Below are 17,971 nucleotides of genomic sequence, written 5' to 3'. Positions count from 1 at the left end.
AGAGAGAGAGAGAGAGAGAGAGAGAGAGAGAGGGAGGGAGAGAGAGAGAGAGAGAGAGAGAGAGAGAGAGAGAGAGAGAGTGGGGAATCACATTTGGAGGACTAACGCCTTGGTTCATGGGGTGCGACCTAACCGCTAGGCCATCTGCGCCCAACACTCGACAGAGCTCAAAAATCAGCGTCTAAAAAAAGCTACTGAACACTTTTCCAAATTGATTTTAAAATATCTTTATTGAAACATGATCCAGAAAAAATACATATTTAAGGTTCCTGCAGATAGCAAACACAGTGTGAGCAGGATGTGAGCGCACAGAGGAGTGAAGCCACACGAGAAATGAGAACAGTCGAACCATTCGGCACACACAGCAATACGGCAGGCTAACAGCTCTGAACCCAAAGCTAAAGCGTTCAGTAACGTCTCTATCTCACTCGTCCATAAATACTGAAAGTGTTTGTTTTTTAGAGCAGGACCCGAACCCTAACCCTGGGGTCCATGTTTCAAGGATTACCCAGAGATAGCTAAACTGAAGTTTATGAAAATATTTGACTCAACTTTGTGAACCAGAAGTAAAAAGGTTTTCCTTCTGAATCTAAAGTATTGGAGCAGAAAATGAGACGAGATGTTAACCGTCTACTTAACAGTAACTTTGACTCTGTTAGTGTAGCTTAGCATCAGGGTAAAAAGCAATGGCAAAACACGCAGTCGGGATTTGACCAATAGCTGGGAAAAAAACACAAACAAAAGTGTTTTTTCTGTTCGTTGTGTTTTTTTGGGGGGGCACACTATATATTCATGGTTTTGGTAAGTTTTATTTTACCTTCAAGATTCCTTAACTTTCTAAGAAGCCCTTTGAATACTTTAATAATTTTGGTTCATATATCAAAATACTTGTACCAAATATGAATATAAATTTATAGGGTAGAAGGAAACTCTTGTGCTTCAACCACTCCACAGAAGTAGTTTCATGTCCTCGAAAAATGGACGCCATGTAGAACTGTTACCTGGTCTTTTAAGGTGTACAAATATTTTAAAAAGTCCTGACATACAGGAAATAAATACCTTCGACTGCAGACTGTCGCTGCGAGCTAGCATAAACATCCAGCGCTTTTCTACGTTAGCATTCATCGTACGTTTCTTTGCAGCATTCACAACACTTTGAGACCATGTGTACACACAATTACAAAACAAATATTTCAACGAATGCTTGATAATCCCACTCTTGAAACAAACTTTCACAACAGTCAACATTTCTGTTCAAGCTGAAGCTGAAACGTCGTTTTCAGAGAAGACAAAAGCAGCGCGAAGAGGCACGAAGAAGACAAAGCCATGAAGGCTTCGGAGAAACAGCCCTTATTTCCCGATCTGTGGCAGTATCACCAAACTGGAATAACCCTGATACTTGCTGTTATACTTTCACCTCTTTACAGGACTAGCTCAAATTGTGGCGATATAAATGGACTCTCTGCTTTTCTGTAAACAGGCTCCTGTAGAGCTGTGGAGCGTGGAGATCGATCTCGTGGAGTCCTTCTCAGTGGATTGGGAACATGTGCCTGGAAATGAACTTGTTTGCTATTTTCCAGTTGTTTGATCTGTCACACTTTTTTTCCTTCTGAGGTTCAACCTGCCCTATTTTACAACTAATAATTCTCAGTGGTTAAAAACTCTACAAAAACCCACCTTGGTGTTTCAAAAAAAAAATCTGTGTGTGGTCAATAAATAATTACATTTGTTTGGACGTTAACTAATGTCGTGACATCCATCCAAGCTAAAAGAGCTGACAAGCTAACGGTAAATTTGTGCTAGCTTTCAAAACTATGCTCTCAAGCTGGATTCAGCTCTTTGATAAACTCCAGTCTTACAACAGATTTAAATTGCGAACAATTTCAGAGTAAGGTTATTTAAATGGAAAAGTACGACACAGCTAATTTCATGGTGATTTACACCAAAGAATCAAGCATCGATAACAATTTTACTGCAGCATTTGACGTAAAATACGTTTTTACAGATACTGTAAAAAGTTCTCCGACTTATGAATTTGGCTGGTCATGGTCAGTAAGGTAATGGAGGACGTTTTGTATAGTCTTTGTTTTTGGGAAACTGGTAGCAAGTTTAAAAGCAGATGGCATGCGATCTTGCCAGCATATTGTGTTGTTGTTGTCATGTCCCAAATGAAAGTAGGACAGCATTTATCAAGGATTTATAGGATCGTAAATGTGCTGAGAAACAGACAGAATTCATACTGCTAAGACGCTACGTAGCATTCAGGAGAATCTCCTGACCGATTAAAAAACAACGAAGACGCTGGGCTGTGTTATTCTTTTGGAAACATAATGTCTTTGTTTTTTAATGTCAGTACCTGTAAAAAAATAAATAAATAAAAAAAAAAAAAGAAGAAAGATTTTGTTGTTTAACGGCCTTCAGTAACAAACGGACATTTCACCTGGCTAAAAAAGAGGCTCTGCTACTGTCGCCTCTTTTTTTGTTGTGAAATTAAAACCTTGAAAAAGACAAGAAAAAAGCATGACAGTGATGAAGAACAACACATCTCTGTGAATGTTGACTAACTGAAGAAACACTGTTCAGAAATACAGAAACAGAAATAACACTGAAAAAACAGAAACCTTAAAATCTTGCAGTTTTTGGTTTTTGTTGCTGTTTTTTTAACGGTTCAGGATTTTCATTCCAAAATACGACCTATCCTTTTTTTTTTTTAAACATGCAGAACTCCGTCATCTGTGAGTTTCTTTGATTGTCTTTGTTTTTTGGATATCTCCTTTTGGAATGAAAGCCCTGTTACTTCATAGCTATGCTAAGACGTGAAACACGATGAAGCACATTTGAGAATTTCCTCGTATGCTGATGATGCCGTCCTTTATCTGTCTGATGCTTTTGAGCTGCAACTTAAAACGACTTAAAACTTATGTCAACATTAAATAACGCAACAATCTCAATATATATTCTACACAAGGTCAAAACCTAAAGATAGTTGTAGTAAATGAACGCTGGATAAGAGCGCTTCAAGGAAACAAAAATGAGAAAATAATACAAAACACTTAGTTTAATAATCTGCCTCTCTGTTGTTAAAAGTAATGGCTTCGTTTGATTCCTTGACTGTAATTATCAGTACCATGTTGTTCATGTGTCCATAGAGACGATTATCGGAGAGATTGTGAAGTTTTGTGGTTTTCATAAAGTCAATAAATCGCCACTTTTCAGTAGCGTTCTTCATTTTTTCTGATTGTCAAAAGAGAAAGAGCAGCTGTTAACCGTTCTTACAGCGGGTCCGAACAACATCAAGAGAGCGTCAGCGAAAGAATCTGCTTCATTTTACTGTTTCCTAGCGGAGTGTCCTACGAGCCTGCGAGTAATGCAGCACACTGTTTTTACTCCAACGGCCCATTTCTATTTTCCTCTGTGTCGACAGCTTCGACAGGCCAGGAAGAACGGCGCTCTACACGGCGCTGACGCGGTCACTTCTCACCATCCCCGTTTGTTAGCTTGTTTTGAACGACTTGAGCTAACGGTGCATTAATAAAATCCACATCGATGATTGACATCTTGACCTTTGAGCCGTTTATTGACGAGGCTCGGAGTCAAAAGCTCGCCAAGACTAAACGCCACACTTCAGTTTGTTCACCTTCAAAATAAAAGCACCACGGCTTAGTTTGTTCACCTTTAACTTTGTTTACAATGTCAGCAAGAGAAACTGAAATTCACAGAGAATGAAATATTGATGAGATGACGCGTGCTGTGAGGACAGGGCTGACACTATGGAAGCACATTGCAAACACAAAAAAGTAGTTAGATAGGATTTTATTGGAAAATATACAAAACTCATAAGATGAATAATTTGGTAATTAATAATTAAATGTGAAAATAAGAATTGATCGAGATTTGGTGATGCCGTGTTGTCTCATCTCGTTTTTACAGTTTTAACATGACAGTGTTTTTACAGGAAGTGATTTTTATTTACACTCCAAACTAAAGTCGATGAAACGTGATTGATTATGATGAAGTTCATCGAACTCAACACATTGATGGAAGAGTTTTGGTCACGTTGTCCGTCAGAACTTTTGGCTTCACATCTACTTCTTGCTTTTGTGACTGCAATGTGCTTTCATAGAAAAGGGGTGGAGTTACAGCAAGGCCCCGTGTCCACCTGGCGTTGTTTTTCTGAGCACCAGCATCTTTTTTCAATCGTTTGTCGCAGTGGAAAGCGGCCGCCTGGAGAGAAAGCGGAGTGTTTCGTCTTCCTCTGCGTCTGATTGGTTAATAAACGATCTTAAATATAAAACATGCAGGAAAAAGGAAGGGAGCGGTGTCAGTCATACAGCGGCCAACATGGACGTGCAACGCTTTTATTCCTCACGCACACATTTTAAAACGCTTGTCTGCCCTGACAAATGGCTACGTGGACACGGTGCCTGTCTCTTTAAAAAATGACCCAGTTTAGGAAAACAGCTTGATGTAGTTTTGGACCGACTGATGTGTAAAGTCGCCCTATCTCTGTTACAGTTTTGCGTGTACACGTGAGCCGCTCCTCAGAGGTCACTGACCCGCTCACTCAGGGTCTCCAGCTCCTCGTCCTGCTCCTGGTAGCGCTCCAGCCCCTGAAGGCCGTCTCCCCGGGGACCGTTGCCCACCACCTGCGGGGGGTAGTCGTGGCCGCTGAGTTGGGCGTGGTGGTGCCAGCGCAGGTCGTCGCTCTCGTGGGTGATGTAGCGCTCGTTCATCCGGGACTCCAGGTTCCTCAGGTCCAACCACATCTGGTAGTCCTGGTGCAGAAAACAAACACACGGCTCGTCTCTGAAGCAGCTGAGCGCCACACAGCGGGACGATTTAACCACACTCAACTTAAACGCTGGATAAATCTGAAATCATCGCTCGGCTCGAACGAAAAACTCAAAGAAAGACAGCAAGTGGACTTTTTATTTCTTAATTCAAACAAAGTAAAACTTCTAATTAGCTTTTATATTTAAATTAAAACTAAGCTTGTTTAAATCAGCTTCTTTGATCCACACACACACACATCTCAGGTTATGGAGGCTCTCACCTGTAACCACGGGTGACTGAGGGTTTTGTCCACGCTGTATCGCTTCCTCATCTTCACCTGCAGCAGGTTGTTGATCAGGTCAATCGCTGCGAGGAAGAAGAGGAAGAAGAAGAAGTGATGAGCGAGGAGAAAGCAGTTACACAGAGGGAGAGATGAGGAGGAGGAGGTGGGTGTAGCCCCCCCCCGTGGAGAGGGGCCAGTCGGGGCTAATGAGCAAAGCTAACATGATGTTAACATTTCTTCAGGGGTCAGTGGTTTGAACGGCTCTGGGACCCCGGGGCCCCTCAGTTCTGCAGGGGCCTCCTTCACTTGGTATTATGCACATGAATGGAGCAGCACATGAATACCCCCCGAAATCTGTCCGTCTAACTCTCTTTTCCAAGAAGAGCCCGGACCCTCGCTGCTTCTCACACACACACACACACACACACACACACACACACACACACTCCTCACATGACCCTCCTCTAATCTGCACTCTCTGGTTGCGGCGGGGCCAAAGGATGGCGGTGTCAGTCCAACTCCAACACAGAGAACTTCTCCTGTCGGTCAAACGTTCCTCAGATCCTGACACATGTTTTAAGAAGAATCTTAAAGGAGATTATTTGTTCTGAATCCTCCTCCCTGCGTGTGTGACGTTTCCTGTATGCTGGATATATCCTGTGTTCATGAGTGAGCGGAGGCTTCAGATCATGGCTGTCATTTTAATTACACACCCCAGCAGTCTCTGCTGCTCTCTCTCTCTCTCAGTTACAATGAGGCTCTGTTTACACCACAGTTTCAGCCGCTGACCTTTTGACCTTTTGTTGATCGTTTTTTAAACTGTGTGCACAGCGGGTGTCATCACGGCGGTGGACGTCAAAGGAACTTTATGAAGAGGAAAAACAAAAATTGTTTCTGCGACGTTGAAGCCTGTGAGTGTTGATGTGGCTGATGTGTGGGGAAATGTTGGAGGCCAGAGGCAGCAGGGGGTGAAATGATGTTTCATAAGAAAGTCAGACAGTTAATAAAGAAATGAAGAGGTAGTTATCCAACCACTCCTTCCAGCTCCATCAGGCAATCCTTCATGCCCTCTGCAGAAACCACTCTGAACTAAACCAAACAGACCCCCCTTTTTACAAGCTCATGTTTTCTTTATGTCGGCCAACTGCAGTTTTTAATGTGTTTATTGTTTCGGTCTTGTCAAAGGAGAATTTCTGTCTGTGTTGGCTCTATCTATATATTGAAAGTGTCTGTTAGTCAGTAGAATGTGAAACAGGAAGTATATGAGCATATCTTTCCTGTGAATTCACCTCCAAAGAATACAAAGATCAGACATGTGCTCTCACTTGGTTTCTTTAAAGGTCACATGACCTCCTCCTCCTCTTCAGGTGATATCAGTGTCCTCGCTCCTCTTCATCATGTGTGTGAAGTGTGTTGTTGTAAATCCACTCTGATCCTGTATTTGATCATGTCTATAAACCCCTCTATTTCAGCCCTGCTCAGAACAGGCTGTTTCTGTGTCTGTAGCTTTAAATATGTAAATGAGCTGTGTCTGACCACGCCCCCTCTCTGGAAGGGCTCGGGTGTACTTGCTTTCTGGCTCCATGTCCTATTGTTTACGGTGAGAAGGCAGACTCAGAGGGCAGAACAAACACCTAGCTGTGGGAGTGTCACCCACCTGGGGGAGGGGCTACTGCCCTTTGTGATGTCATGAAGGGAACATCTCCAAACGGCCTGTTTGAGCAGGCAGAAGACAGAGAGGACTGACTTCTCTGTATAGCCGCCCCGTCCCTGCATGGTGGATTGACTCACTGTGTTTCATATGAGACAGGAAGTCGTCCTGTGGAAGATTCTTTTCAGAACACTTTTCTGCGAACTGGTTTCGATGAAGCGCAGGAGTCGTGTTGATCGTGGGCGGCTCTCGAACAGAAACCTTTTTAAAGCTTCTTCTGTCAAAGTGATCTTTTATCGACACACTTAGAGCCGAGCGGTGACATTCAATCCTCCCGCGTCCGACAGAAACGACTCTTTCAACACTTATTCCTGAAGCGTCTCCGGCGGGATGAGGAGGTGGGCAGGAGGTTAGGAGCGCTTCGGGGATCCGGCCGAGGAGCGAGTGAGTCAGGCTGATTTAAATCTGTCTCGTCGTCAACAGGACAATTCCAGCCAACACACACACACACACACACACACACACACACACACACAGAGGGCGGACGCGTTTAGAGACAATGACGACAACACGATGAGTCACGCAGCAGCAGAGACAAACGGAGAGCGATTGAGCGATCGCTCGGCTGCAGGAGGAAATAATAACCTGCGAGTCAGACGGAGATATAAAGCTTTCATGTCTTTAATGTGTGCAGATAAGAAGTCTGATGACTAAACGCCGGCTGCTTCAATCAGCAGAAAATAGCCAGCCGCGTGCTACTTTGAAGGATGGAGACGGAGGTTCTGGCTGCCCAATTTAATCTGGATTTTGTTCGTATCCGTCTCCAGAGGAGACGCCAACAGGAAGTCCTCCGTACGGCGTTTACACTCAAACTCCTGACCAGGATACCCGAGCTCACGCTAACACACTCAGGCAGAAAGAGTTCTTCATGGTTCAAAAAATAAACATCTGCAAGACTGTGGGCGAGTTACACGCCATTTCCACGCTGTCCGTTCACGCCACATTACGGCCGCGCTGCACGCGGCCGCGCCCGTCGCTCCCACATGCCAGCAGCGCCACGACGCTCTGCTGCCTTTCAACCACACGATACGAGTCTGTTTCTGACGGAGCGCGCTGCAGACACGCGTCAAGCTGGACAGGAAGTCGGACGAGGAAACATGCAGAGCTGGATTTCAAAATAAAAGACGACGTTCAGACTCCTGATGGATGTTTGTGTGGGGGACGTGGGACAAACCTTCGTTGGAGACTTTCTTCCAAGGATGAGGAGGGTACATGAAGGCAGCGTTCTGGATCTGATCGTTGATGTCTTCGTCTTCGTTGAAAGGAAACGTCCCGCTGAGACTGCAGAACCAGAACAGAACCAACATGACCTCATTCAGCAACATTCAGGAAGAGCCAATAAAACATGACGCGTCGTACCTGACGTAGATGATGACTCCGACCGACCACATGTCCAGCGAGCGGTTGTAGCCTTTGTTCCTCAGGACTTCAGGAGCCAGGTACGCTGGCGTGCCGACCACCGAACGCCTGAACGACTTCTCGCCGATGATCCGAGCGAAACCAAAGTCACACAGCTTCACCTGGAACGAGACGGTCAGGGTGGCTACGTCACCTTGTTGGTTAAAACAACATGCTGCTCTCTGATTGGTCAGGAGAGCGTGCAGGGAAACTTCCTGAAGTAAACAAAGACTCCTGATTGGCTGTCGCTGCCCCAGACACACTTTACAGTTTCTAATTGGACGACGACACGGACTGAACCAGGACCACGTTAGTCCTCCTGAACCAGGACCACATTAATCCTCCTAAACCAGGACCACGTTAGTCCTCCTGAACCAGGACCACGTTAGTCCTCCTGAACCAGGACCACAATAGTCCTCCTGCAACAGGACCACGCTAATCCTCCTAAACCAGGACCACATTAATCCTCCTAAACCAGGACCACGTTAGTCCTCCTGAACCAGGACCACCTTAATCCTCCTAAACCAGGACCATGTTAGTCCTCCTGAACCAGGACCACGTTAGTCCTCCTGAACCAGGACCACATCAGTCCTCCTGAACCAGGACCACGTTAGTCCTATTGAACCAGGACCATGTTAGTCCTCCTGCAACAGGACCACGTTAGTCCTCCTGAACCAGGACCATGTTAGTCCTCCTGCAACAGGACCATGTTAGTCCTCCTGCAACAGGACCACGTTAGTCCTCCTGAACCAGGACCATGTTAGTCCTCCTGCAACAGGACCACGTTAGTCCTCCTGAACCAGGACCATGTTAGTCCTCCTGAACCATGACCATGTTAGTCCTCCTGAACCAGGACCATGTTAGTCCTCCTGAACCAGGACCATGTTAGTCCTCCTGAACCTGACTTGAGTTTGTTTTAACTGGATCAAACAGGTTCGGTGTGAAAGCACATTAACCCTTTAAACACCGTCTGAAGACACACACACACATATATATATATATGTGTGTGTGTGTGTCAGGGGCCCCCTGTGAGACCTGTTCATGGGGCCCAGAAGGAGACAATCAGGGAGATTCTTGTGAATGAGTGCGAGAGCTGAACTCTGAGTCCATGGTGGTGTTGGCTGTGCGGCAGCATCAGTCAGTGTTTGGAGGGAGGATGAGTGTGATGATGGAGCTGCTATCAGGATGACTCACTCACACGCTGGGGACAAACATGGAAGTCATCACAGAGAGGTCCTGATGAATCACGTCTCCTTCCTCTCTTTGTGTCACGGATGGATCCAGGTGGATGTTCAGGTGTGGGTGGAATGACCTCCAGAGAAGCAGTATTGTTGTTGTTTATCGGATTTATTCCATGATTGACATCCTGGACACTCACTGTTAACTCATCATCCTTCATGGTGTCAATCAACACGAAGCTCCAAACATGACTCCTTTATAAAATCCCATTTCTTCCTCTTTTTTTAACAGCATGCTCCTGTAAATAAGGCTGAGCTCTTTGAAGGTTCCTCCTCCACGCTTCAGCCCTTATGCTAAGCTAGCTACAAAAGACAACGTCTGCAGTCCAATCTGATAATCACAAATCAAAAAAAATAAAATCCTTGTTGCGCTTCATACCTGTTTGTTATTTACAGATTTGCTCATATGAAAGATGTAATCCTCACTGCACGCTGTTAGCGAATCAGAGAGCAGAATTTTTGCGGGTGGTATCAAGTTTGCAGACGTTTTAAGACACACAAACGTTTAGTAACTCCGGCCCTAAGTTTCACTTTTTGCTATTGTTAAAAAAAACTCTGAGCAGACGAGCTAACGTTCATTCACACGTGACTTAGCCGGCGCCGCAGCGTGCTGTTTGTCTCCTGAGTGGTTCAGGAGTAGCAGGCTCTGCAGATGATCCACGGTGGGTAAAGTGTGTGAGGAACACTGAGCCCAGCAGCCGGCCTGATGCATCATTAGCGCTAACAGTTTGTGTGTCTGACACAAACAGCTATTTCTGGAGAGGAGACTGAAAACTGCAGAGAGCTGCTAATAGATAGACTGAAAGCTAATGGAGTTTGTTTCACCTCGTCTCTGCATGAACAGCTTTCATCATCAGAGCTTCTTCTCTTCTATCAGTTATATCAGGACACATTTTAAAACCACCTGTCTGTACTGTCACACCTGCTTTGTTTACACCTGCTAAATGTCTTCATCCTCGACCTCTCCTTGAACATGTAATCTCTCATTATTCACCGAGCTTCTGTTAATCTGTATTACCGAGCGTTTCCCTTCATTTGACTCTAAAATAGAAAAAGTCAGCACGAAAATATGCATTATAAACTAAAGCACGTTCACACACACACACACACACACACACACACACACACACACACCATGTACCTGTGGAAAAGAGTCTGCAGACGCCAGCAGGACGTTCTCCGGTTTCAGGTCACAGTGGACGATGTTTTTAAAGTGAAGATGTCGCAGAGCCACCAGGATCTAAAGCAAACAGAAAATCAAAGAACATCCTGAGGGGGGCGCTAGAGGAAAGTCACCCATCCATCCATCATCTACACTGCTTCTCCCGTATAGACCAGAGGCGGGGTTACACCCTGGACTGATCATCAGCCAATCACAGCGCTGACATATAGACACACCCACATTCACACCTGTAGACAGGTCAGAGTCAGCAGGTAACCAGCGTGTGATTGGACTGTGGGAGGAAGAACCCACGCCATGCACGGGGAGAACATGCAGACTCCACACAGACGGGGATTCAAACCAGCAACCTCCTCACTGTGACCACTGCAGCACGTGTGTGTGTGTGTGTGACCTGCGTGACCAGGAACTTGGTGACCCTCTCGGGCAGTCGTCCTTTCTCACTGGACAGGATCATCTCCAGCATGTCTCCGTGGAGCTTCTCCATGACCACGAACACTCGCTCCGGCGTCTCGAACATGCAGTCCAGGTTAACCACGCCCGGGTGGTGCAAACTCTGGAGGCAGCGAGGAGGAGAAACCATCTGATTTAATGCAGCACTGTCGGCAGGATGAGGGAGAAACCAGCAGCCATCTTTCCTCCTGCGCTTCTGTTTCTGCTCCGTGTCAAAAAGTCGTTTTAAACATGAAACTATAACATAATATTAATATATGACATATTATTATTTTAACTTGTTTAATCATGTTTTAATCTTTGTTTCTTATAAAGAAGAGACAGAAAAAACGAGACAAACACAGAAGTGCCACAGAATAATAAATCCTGATACACACACAGCTGACGGTAAGGATCATATTAATACTTCCCCACATGCTCATTTAATTCCCCATGTTCTCAACTGCAGGTTTGTGTGTGTGTGTGTGTGTGTGTGTGTGTGTGTGTGTGTGTTTAGCAGCAGCAGCTCCTGCAGGTTGAGCAGCGCTGGATTATTACAGGATGTCACACCCCTACAGTGTTGTCACGGTAATGAAGTCGTTCACGACAGGAAGTCTCACTCACTGCTGATAGGAGTGTGTGTGTGTGTGTGTGTGTGTGTACCTGCAGGATGGCCACCTCGTTACGGAGCTGACTCTCCTGTTTGGTCGGGAAGCGGAGTTTGTCGATGATCTTGATTGCGACGTCTCTGCCGGACTTCCTGTGTTTACCTGCATGAAAAACAAACAAACATTAAAACAATCAGCTGTCAGCTGTTCCATGATTTAAAACAGTAGATTCACTGCGCTTTTGTATTTAACTACAACTTCTAGTTATTTGTAATTTGTACATTTTACCTACACATGTGTTTTATCAGAGAGGAGTAAACTCCTGTCTGTACAGAAACACTGGTTGCCTATGACTGCTCTGAGTCAGACGTCTGAGCAGATGTCAGGACATGACTCCTTTATCAAGTATTAAACACACAGACAGAGTCAACACGTCTGACCTGAAGGTAAAGGAAGAGGAGGTTATCTGTCGGTGAGAAGCGCTCTGAAAGAGCTTGACTGAAAGATGCTGCATGTTTGTGTTTTACCTCCGTAGACGATGCCAAACTGCCCCGAGCCCAGAACCTCATCGGGGAATATTTGATACACAGAGTTGATATCCTGAAACAGAAAGCAAAGACCAAATAAGACATAATAATTATTGATCATCTTTGTTATCAGTCCAGTCCAGTGTTAGCCTGTTTACCTGCTGCAGACGTTACAGCCTGTTTACCTGCAGACGTTACAGTCTGTTTACCTGCAGACGTTACAGCCTGTTTACCTGCTGCAGACGTTACAGCCTGTTTACCTGCTGCAGACGTTACAGCCTGTTTACCTGCTGCAGACGTTACAGTCTGTTTACCTGCTGCAGACGTTACAGCCTGTTTACCTGCTGCAGACGTTACAGTCTGTTTACCTGCTGCAGACGTTACAGCCTGTTTACCTGCAGACGTTACAGCCTGTTTACCTGCTGCATCCGTTACAGCCTGTTTACCTGCTGCAGACGTTACAGCCTGTTTACCTGCAGACGTTACAGCCTGTTTACCTGCTGCAGACGTTACAGCCTGTTTACCTGCAGCAGACGTTACAGTCTGTTTACCTGCTGCAGACGTTACAGTCTGTTTACCTGCTGCAGACGTTACAGTCTGTTTACCTGCTGCAGACGTTACAGTCTGTTTACCTGCTGCAGACGTTACAGTCTGTTTACCTGCTGCAGACGTTACAGCCTGTTTACCTGCTGCAGACGTTACAGTCTGTTTACCTGCTGCAGACGTTACAGCCTGTTTACCTGCTGCAGACGTTACAGTCTGTTTACCTGCTGCAGACGTTACAGCCTGTTTACCTGCTGCAGACGTTACAGTCTGTTTACCTGCTGCAGACGTTACAGTCTGTTTACCTGCAGACGTTACAGTCTGTTTACCTGCTGCAGACGTTACAGTCTGTTTACCTGCAGACGTTACAGTCTGTTTACCTGCAGACGTTACAGCCTGTTTACCTGCTGCAGACGTTACAGCCTGTTTACCTGCTGCAGACGTTACAGCCTGTTTACCTGCTGCAGACGTTACAGTCTGTTTACCTGCTGCAGACGTTACAGCCTGTTTACCTGCTGCAGACGTTACAGTCTGTTTACCTGCAGACGTTACAGCCTGTTTACCTGCTGCAGACGTTACAGCCTGTTTACCTGCTGCAGACGTTACAGTCTGTTTACCTGCTGCAGACGTTACAGTCTGTTTACCTGCTGCAGACGTTACAGTCTGTTTACCTGCTGCAGACGTTACAGTCTGTTTACCTGCTGCAGACGTTACAGTCTGTTTACCTGCTGCAGACGTAACAGTCTGTTTACCTGCAGACGTTACAGCCTGTTTACCTGCTGCAGACATTACAGCCTGTTTACCTGCTGCAGACGTTACAGTCTGTTTACCTGCTGCAGACGTTACAGTCTGTTTACCTGCTGCAGACGTTATAGCCTGTTTACCTGCTGCAGACGTTACAGCCTGTTTACCTGCTGCAGACGTTACAGTCTGTTTACCTGCTGCAGACGTTACAGTCTGTTTACCTGCTGCAGACGTTACAGCCTATTTACATGCTGCAGACGTTACAGTCTGTTTACCTGCTGCAGACGTTACAGCCTATTTACCTGCTGCAGACGTTACAGCCTGTTTACATGCTGCAGACGTTACAGCCTGTTTACCTGCTGCAGACGTTACAGTCTGTTTACCTGCTGCAGACGTTACAGTCTGTTTACCTGCTGCAGACGTTACAGCCTGTTTACATGCTGCAGACGTTACAGCCTGTTTACCTGCTGCAGACGTTACAGTCTGTTTACCTGCTGCAGACGTTACAGTCTGTTTACCTGCTGCAGACGTTACAGCCTGTTTACCTGCTGCAGACGTTACAGCCTGTTTACCTGCTGCAGACGTGTGTTGAAGGTGTTGTGTGGAGGTGTGGCAGGCTGAGACAGAGTTCAGCTAAACAGAAGTGAAATTATTGATTCCTCTCAGGTTTCTGTGTGCAGAGTGAAACTACCCGGCATCAGTGATCTGCAGCTTTGACACCAAAACTGCTAAATATTTTCTCCGTGTGTGTGATCACGTCTCCTTCTCCTCCCCTGTTAACTGACAGGCTAATATCACACCTCGAGCAGAGAGGACAGAAATACAATATTATAAACCTCCTCCTACCCCTTCACCCCCCCTGTCACGCTGCCTAATTACCATCCGTCGTCATGGAAACCGTTTGGCTGAGTGAGTAATCACAGTAATCTCCATCTGAGGTGCTTGAGGACGTGCTCACCTTGGAGACGGCGAGGTGAGCGTCTGCATTGAAATGGGACTCGATGTTCTCGGCGCTCCCATTTGCATGAAAAGAGTTTGCAGACATTCGAGCTTTATGTAAATCTTTATGATGTAAATGTACGCGTCGAGTGTTTGATGCACACACACTCGGTGACACGTCCTCCAAGCCTTCAAAGGCAAATGGATTAAAAGTGCAGGCGAGGAAGGATCAGGCGGAGGAGAGGTTCAAACAGGAAGTGGTTTACCATGAAAAAGAAACATGAATCCACCTCGCAAAAAGTTGAAGAAAAAGAAAACATGAAGCTCAAGATTTAAAAAAAGAGATGATGTCAAGCAGCACTGGAGAGATGTGTATCTTTTTGGAGTAGCTGATTGGTCATGATCAAATGGTTAGCCTTCTGTTGTGTTTAATGTGTTCGTCCACTTTCTAGCACACTCATGTAAGCGAGCAGGAAGCAACGAGTGATGATGCGACATCAAACCTCCCCTGAAGGTCTGAGGACGATCAGGGAGCCGCACTGGGAGGGAGGCCCCTTCCTGATTGGGTACGAACACTTTTCAAATCAAACCACTTTCAGAAAACCATTTAGGAACGTAACTTATGGAAAACTTTTGATCTTCCACACGTGCAGAAAAATCCGAGAATTATTTCTCCTGCAGAGAGTCAGAGCGAGCTGATGTGAGAACACAGCAGGATATAATCAGGAGAACTCACCTGGAGCCAGTGGGGGGCGTAAAGACCATGCTCATAGAGGGGCGTGTTTACGTCACACCTGCATCAATATCTGTGTGTATCAGTGTGTGTGTGTGTGTGTGTGTGTGTGTGTGTGTGTGTGTTCTCACCACGTTCTCCTGTATCTGGCAGTTGGAGACAGAAATACTGATGGAAACTTCCTCTGTGGATGAGACACAGAAGAGCAGGTGAGACAGGAACACGTTGGAGGTGAAATCATCATTACAGAAAATCCTTTTGGAAGCATCTGGAACAAAGCGTCACTGGAGGTGTGTGTAGTTTGTGCTCGTGTGTGTTTCCTCTGTGTGTGGATGGAGGCTCTCTGAATGTGAAGCCTTGAGGCGGGTGCACCACATGTAATGTTGAAGTCCTCTTTCCCCACAGGTGAGCACAGTGAAGTGTTAGTCATGAGTGCTTTGACGTCAGCAAAGGTCTGAAATATCTCTGATGGGTTTCATGTGGGCGTGGACGGCCCTGATGGGAGCTGCCTGCAGGAGACATGTTTACCTGTGTCTGACTCACAGGTGGGATCCTGCTGAAATCACAAGCTTATTATTGACCTGACTTCTCGCAGACACACTAACAGCTGATTGAAGAGTGAGGCACGTGGTTTACACTGAAGTCAGGGAGTAAAGAAAACAGTCAGCTTGACCTGTCCATTGCAATTGAGTGATGTATACATCATGTATTACTTAAAACAGCTCTGTGGCTTTGGAAAAAGGTTGGTGGCACAACTTTGGCTGAACCTTCAACTGATGCAGCTGACTCTTTTATAGTCAGTGAAGATGATCTGAGCATCATGAGCATCTTGCTAATGACACCTGCTTTTTGTTTCTATGTTCAAATGTCTTCAATGTTCACTCTGTATTCGTTGTTGTGTAAACGGAGCCTCAAACATCTAGATTAGATGCAGCCAAGCAGACGTTGCCCACACAGGCATAAAGGGACTCCAGGTCTTCAAAATCAACAGCAGAATAAACCTCAACGTCATCTGCATAGTGATGATGCCTCACTGTGTAATACAGAATTAAAAAAGCAGGGGATCCAGAATCGAGCCCTGAGGGACGCCATCTTGGAAAGTACAGCCTAAAACAACTGCAACAAGAGCTTTTGAATTTAAGACTCAAACTCGTCTCATCTCACCGCCTGTCCACAGAAAGTTTACTGTCGTCGGATGTTCAAAGTGTCAAAGTGAACCCATATTTGAATTTGATGTTCCATAAAGCTAAATGTGAGAAGGAGTTCCTTGGTGGGCTCTCATGGGGATCTCACTGTGAGCTGTGTTGGAGTCTTACTGTGTCCTCCGCGGTGAGGGTTGTGGGAAATCCCTGTAGAGACAGCCGGCATCAGAGCGTGCTGGATCGCCATCTCCCACATCCGAGACACATCCTGCCCCGCCCCGCTCACCTGGTACAAGGAGGACACACGTTTACAAGTGCTCAACATGTCTCTGAAGCACAGGCACATGGAGGGACACAAACAGTGCTAGCTACAACGAGGAGGGCGAGAACAGCTCCTGGGAGGAAGCTCAAACTTCTAGTTTTATTTTTCTACGTTTCTTCCTGTTTTTGATTTTAGCCCCTTTTTTTTTTTTTTTACAAACACGTTCTAACTGTAAACCGATAAAACAACAGAGTGTATCCAATCATAAACGTGACTTGATTTGGTTCTTTCATTGCATTACTGCCCCCTGCTGGAGTGGAGTTGAATAAGGAAGGGAAGGTAGAAAGTGATCTGGGAAAATTAGAAAAATCGAATTCACCGAAAACTCACTTCATCTCATTCTTACCGCTGAGCTGTTTGTATTAAATCAACAAAAATGTTCAATGTAATGTATCAGTGTGGACCTCAGCAGACGATTATTGGACTCTATTTGGAAACATGCAAGACGTCTTTCTTCACCATCCATCCATCACTATTCACCAGAATGCTGCTGCCGCTCACAGACGATTCTGCTCTTTGCAGATTCTCTCCGACGTAGTAAACCAGCGAGGCTGTGGCGATCTCGAAGCAGTGAGGATTCGCTCCCTCAGGAAGCAGAGACAAAGTCTGAGCCGCTTCCAGAGACAAGATCTCAGACAGAGGGATCTCCTGCACAGGAACCACAGACAGTTTGTGTATCCAAAGACCCTTCACAGAGCTGAACTAAAAGCCTGACTCAAAAGATTCTTTGTGCATTTCAAACTGGAAAAAATGAGAAATTCTCCATTTTTATAACATGAACCAACAGTAAGCCTCATTTCATGAAGCAACGAGCCTGAACTGATGTTTCAAAGAAATGCACGAACAGCTCTAAAATATATCAACATTAATGTCAACATGTCTGAAGGAGGAAACAGCAGCGTCTTACCTTGTAGTATTTACTTCCGGTTTCATTGTGAAACAGCGTGATGCATTTACTGTCCAGCCTCCAGTAATGTCTCTTCCTCTGAAACACGGAGGGGAAGAACAGAAGTTAGACGAGAGGAGAGCGTCGGTCCTCACAGTGAAAAGGTTCAAAGTTTAACACGGAGCTGAGAGATGACGAGCAGCAGCACCTCCTCACCAGGAGGACGACTTCTTCTGTCTTTTGTTTTTTTAAAACTGAGGAACACTTGGCGAAGTTTAGACGAGAGATCTGACAAAATATTTGCACTGACGCAAATCAAAGAGTCAAAATAACGTCTTCTCCATCCACGTTCGCTCATTATCTTTTTTGTCTCTCGCTGTTACTCAATTAATCGTCCTGCCGATATTAAAAACGGGCCTAATTTCCATATCAACATGGCCTGATTGGCATTTCTCTTATTCATTAACGACAAAAGATGGAACAAAAGAGATGCTGCTCGACGTCAGAACAAA

At 45.5% G+C, this 17,971-nt stretch overlaps 1 protein-coding gene across 4 annotated transcripts in view; it reads right to left on the bottom strand.

Annotated features, from left to right (window-relative positions):
- Window positions 1-4,246: 4,246 nt before the first annotated feature.
- The window catches only part of prkd1 (protein kinase D1), a 32,796-nt gene continuing 19,071 nt past the window's right edge, over window positions 4,247-17,971 (bottom strand). For 2 of the 4 annotated variants that reach the window (XM_079369645.1, XM_079369646.1), the window contains exons 10-21: window positions 17,481-17,558; window positions 17,054-17,221; window positions 16,426-16,537; window positions 15,241-15,293; window positions 12,151-12,223; window positions 11,679-11,785; window positions 10,978-11,238; window positions 10,545-10,643; window positions 8,127-8,287; window positions 7,942-8,048; window positions 5,054-5,139; window positions 4,247-4,775 (exon numbers count right to left, since the gene is read on the bottom strand). In XM_079369645.1, the coding sequence (XP_079225771.1) occupies window positions 4,542-4,775; window positions 5,054-5,139; window positions 7,942-8,048; window positions 8,127-8,287; window positions 10,545-10,643; window positions 10,978-11,238; window positions 11,679-11,785; window positions 12,151-12,223; window positions 15,241-15,293; window positions 16,426-16,537; window positions 17,054-17,221; window positions 17,481-17,558 (1,539 nt within the window). In that variant the 3' untranslated portion in view covers window positions 4,247-4,541. The remainder of the gene's footprint in view (window positions 4,776-5,053; window positions 5,140-7,941; window positions 8,049-8,126; window positions 8,288-10,544; window positions 10,644-10,977; window positions 11,239-11,678; window positions 11,786-12,150; window positions 12,224-15,240; window positions 15,294-16,425; window positions 16,538-17,053; window positions 17,222-17,480; window positions 17,559-17,971) is intronic. The other 2 variants (XM_079369647.1, XM_079369648.1) reach the window with 1 other exon arrangement.

The sequence above is a fragment of the Symphodus melops genome (genome assembly GCF_947650265.1).
Source record: "Symphodus melops genome assembly, chromosome: 19".
NCBI lineage: Eukaryota > Metazoa > Chordata > Actinopteri > Labriformes > Labridae > Symphodus > Symphodus melops.
This window is presented reverse-complemented; position numbering and strand designations above follow the sequence as displayed.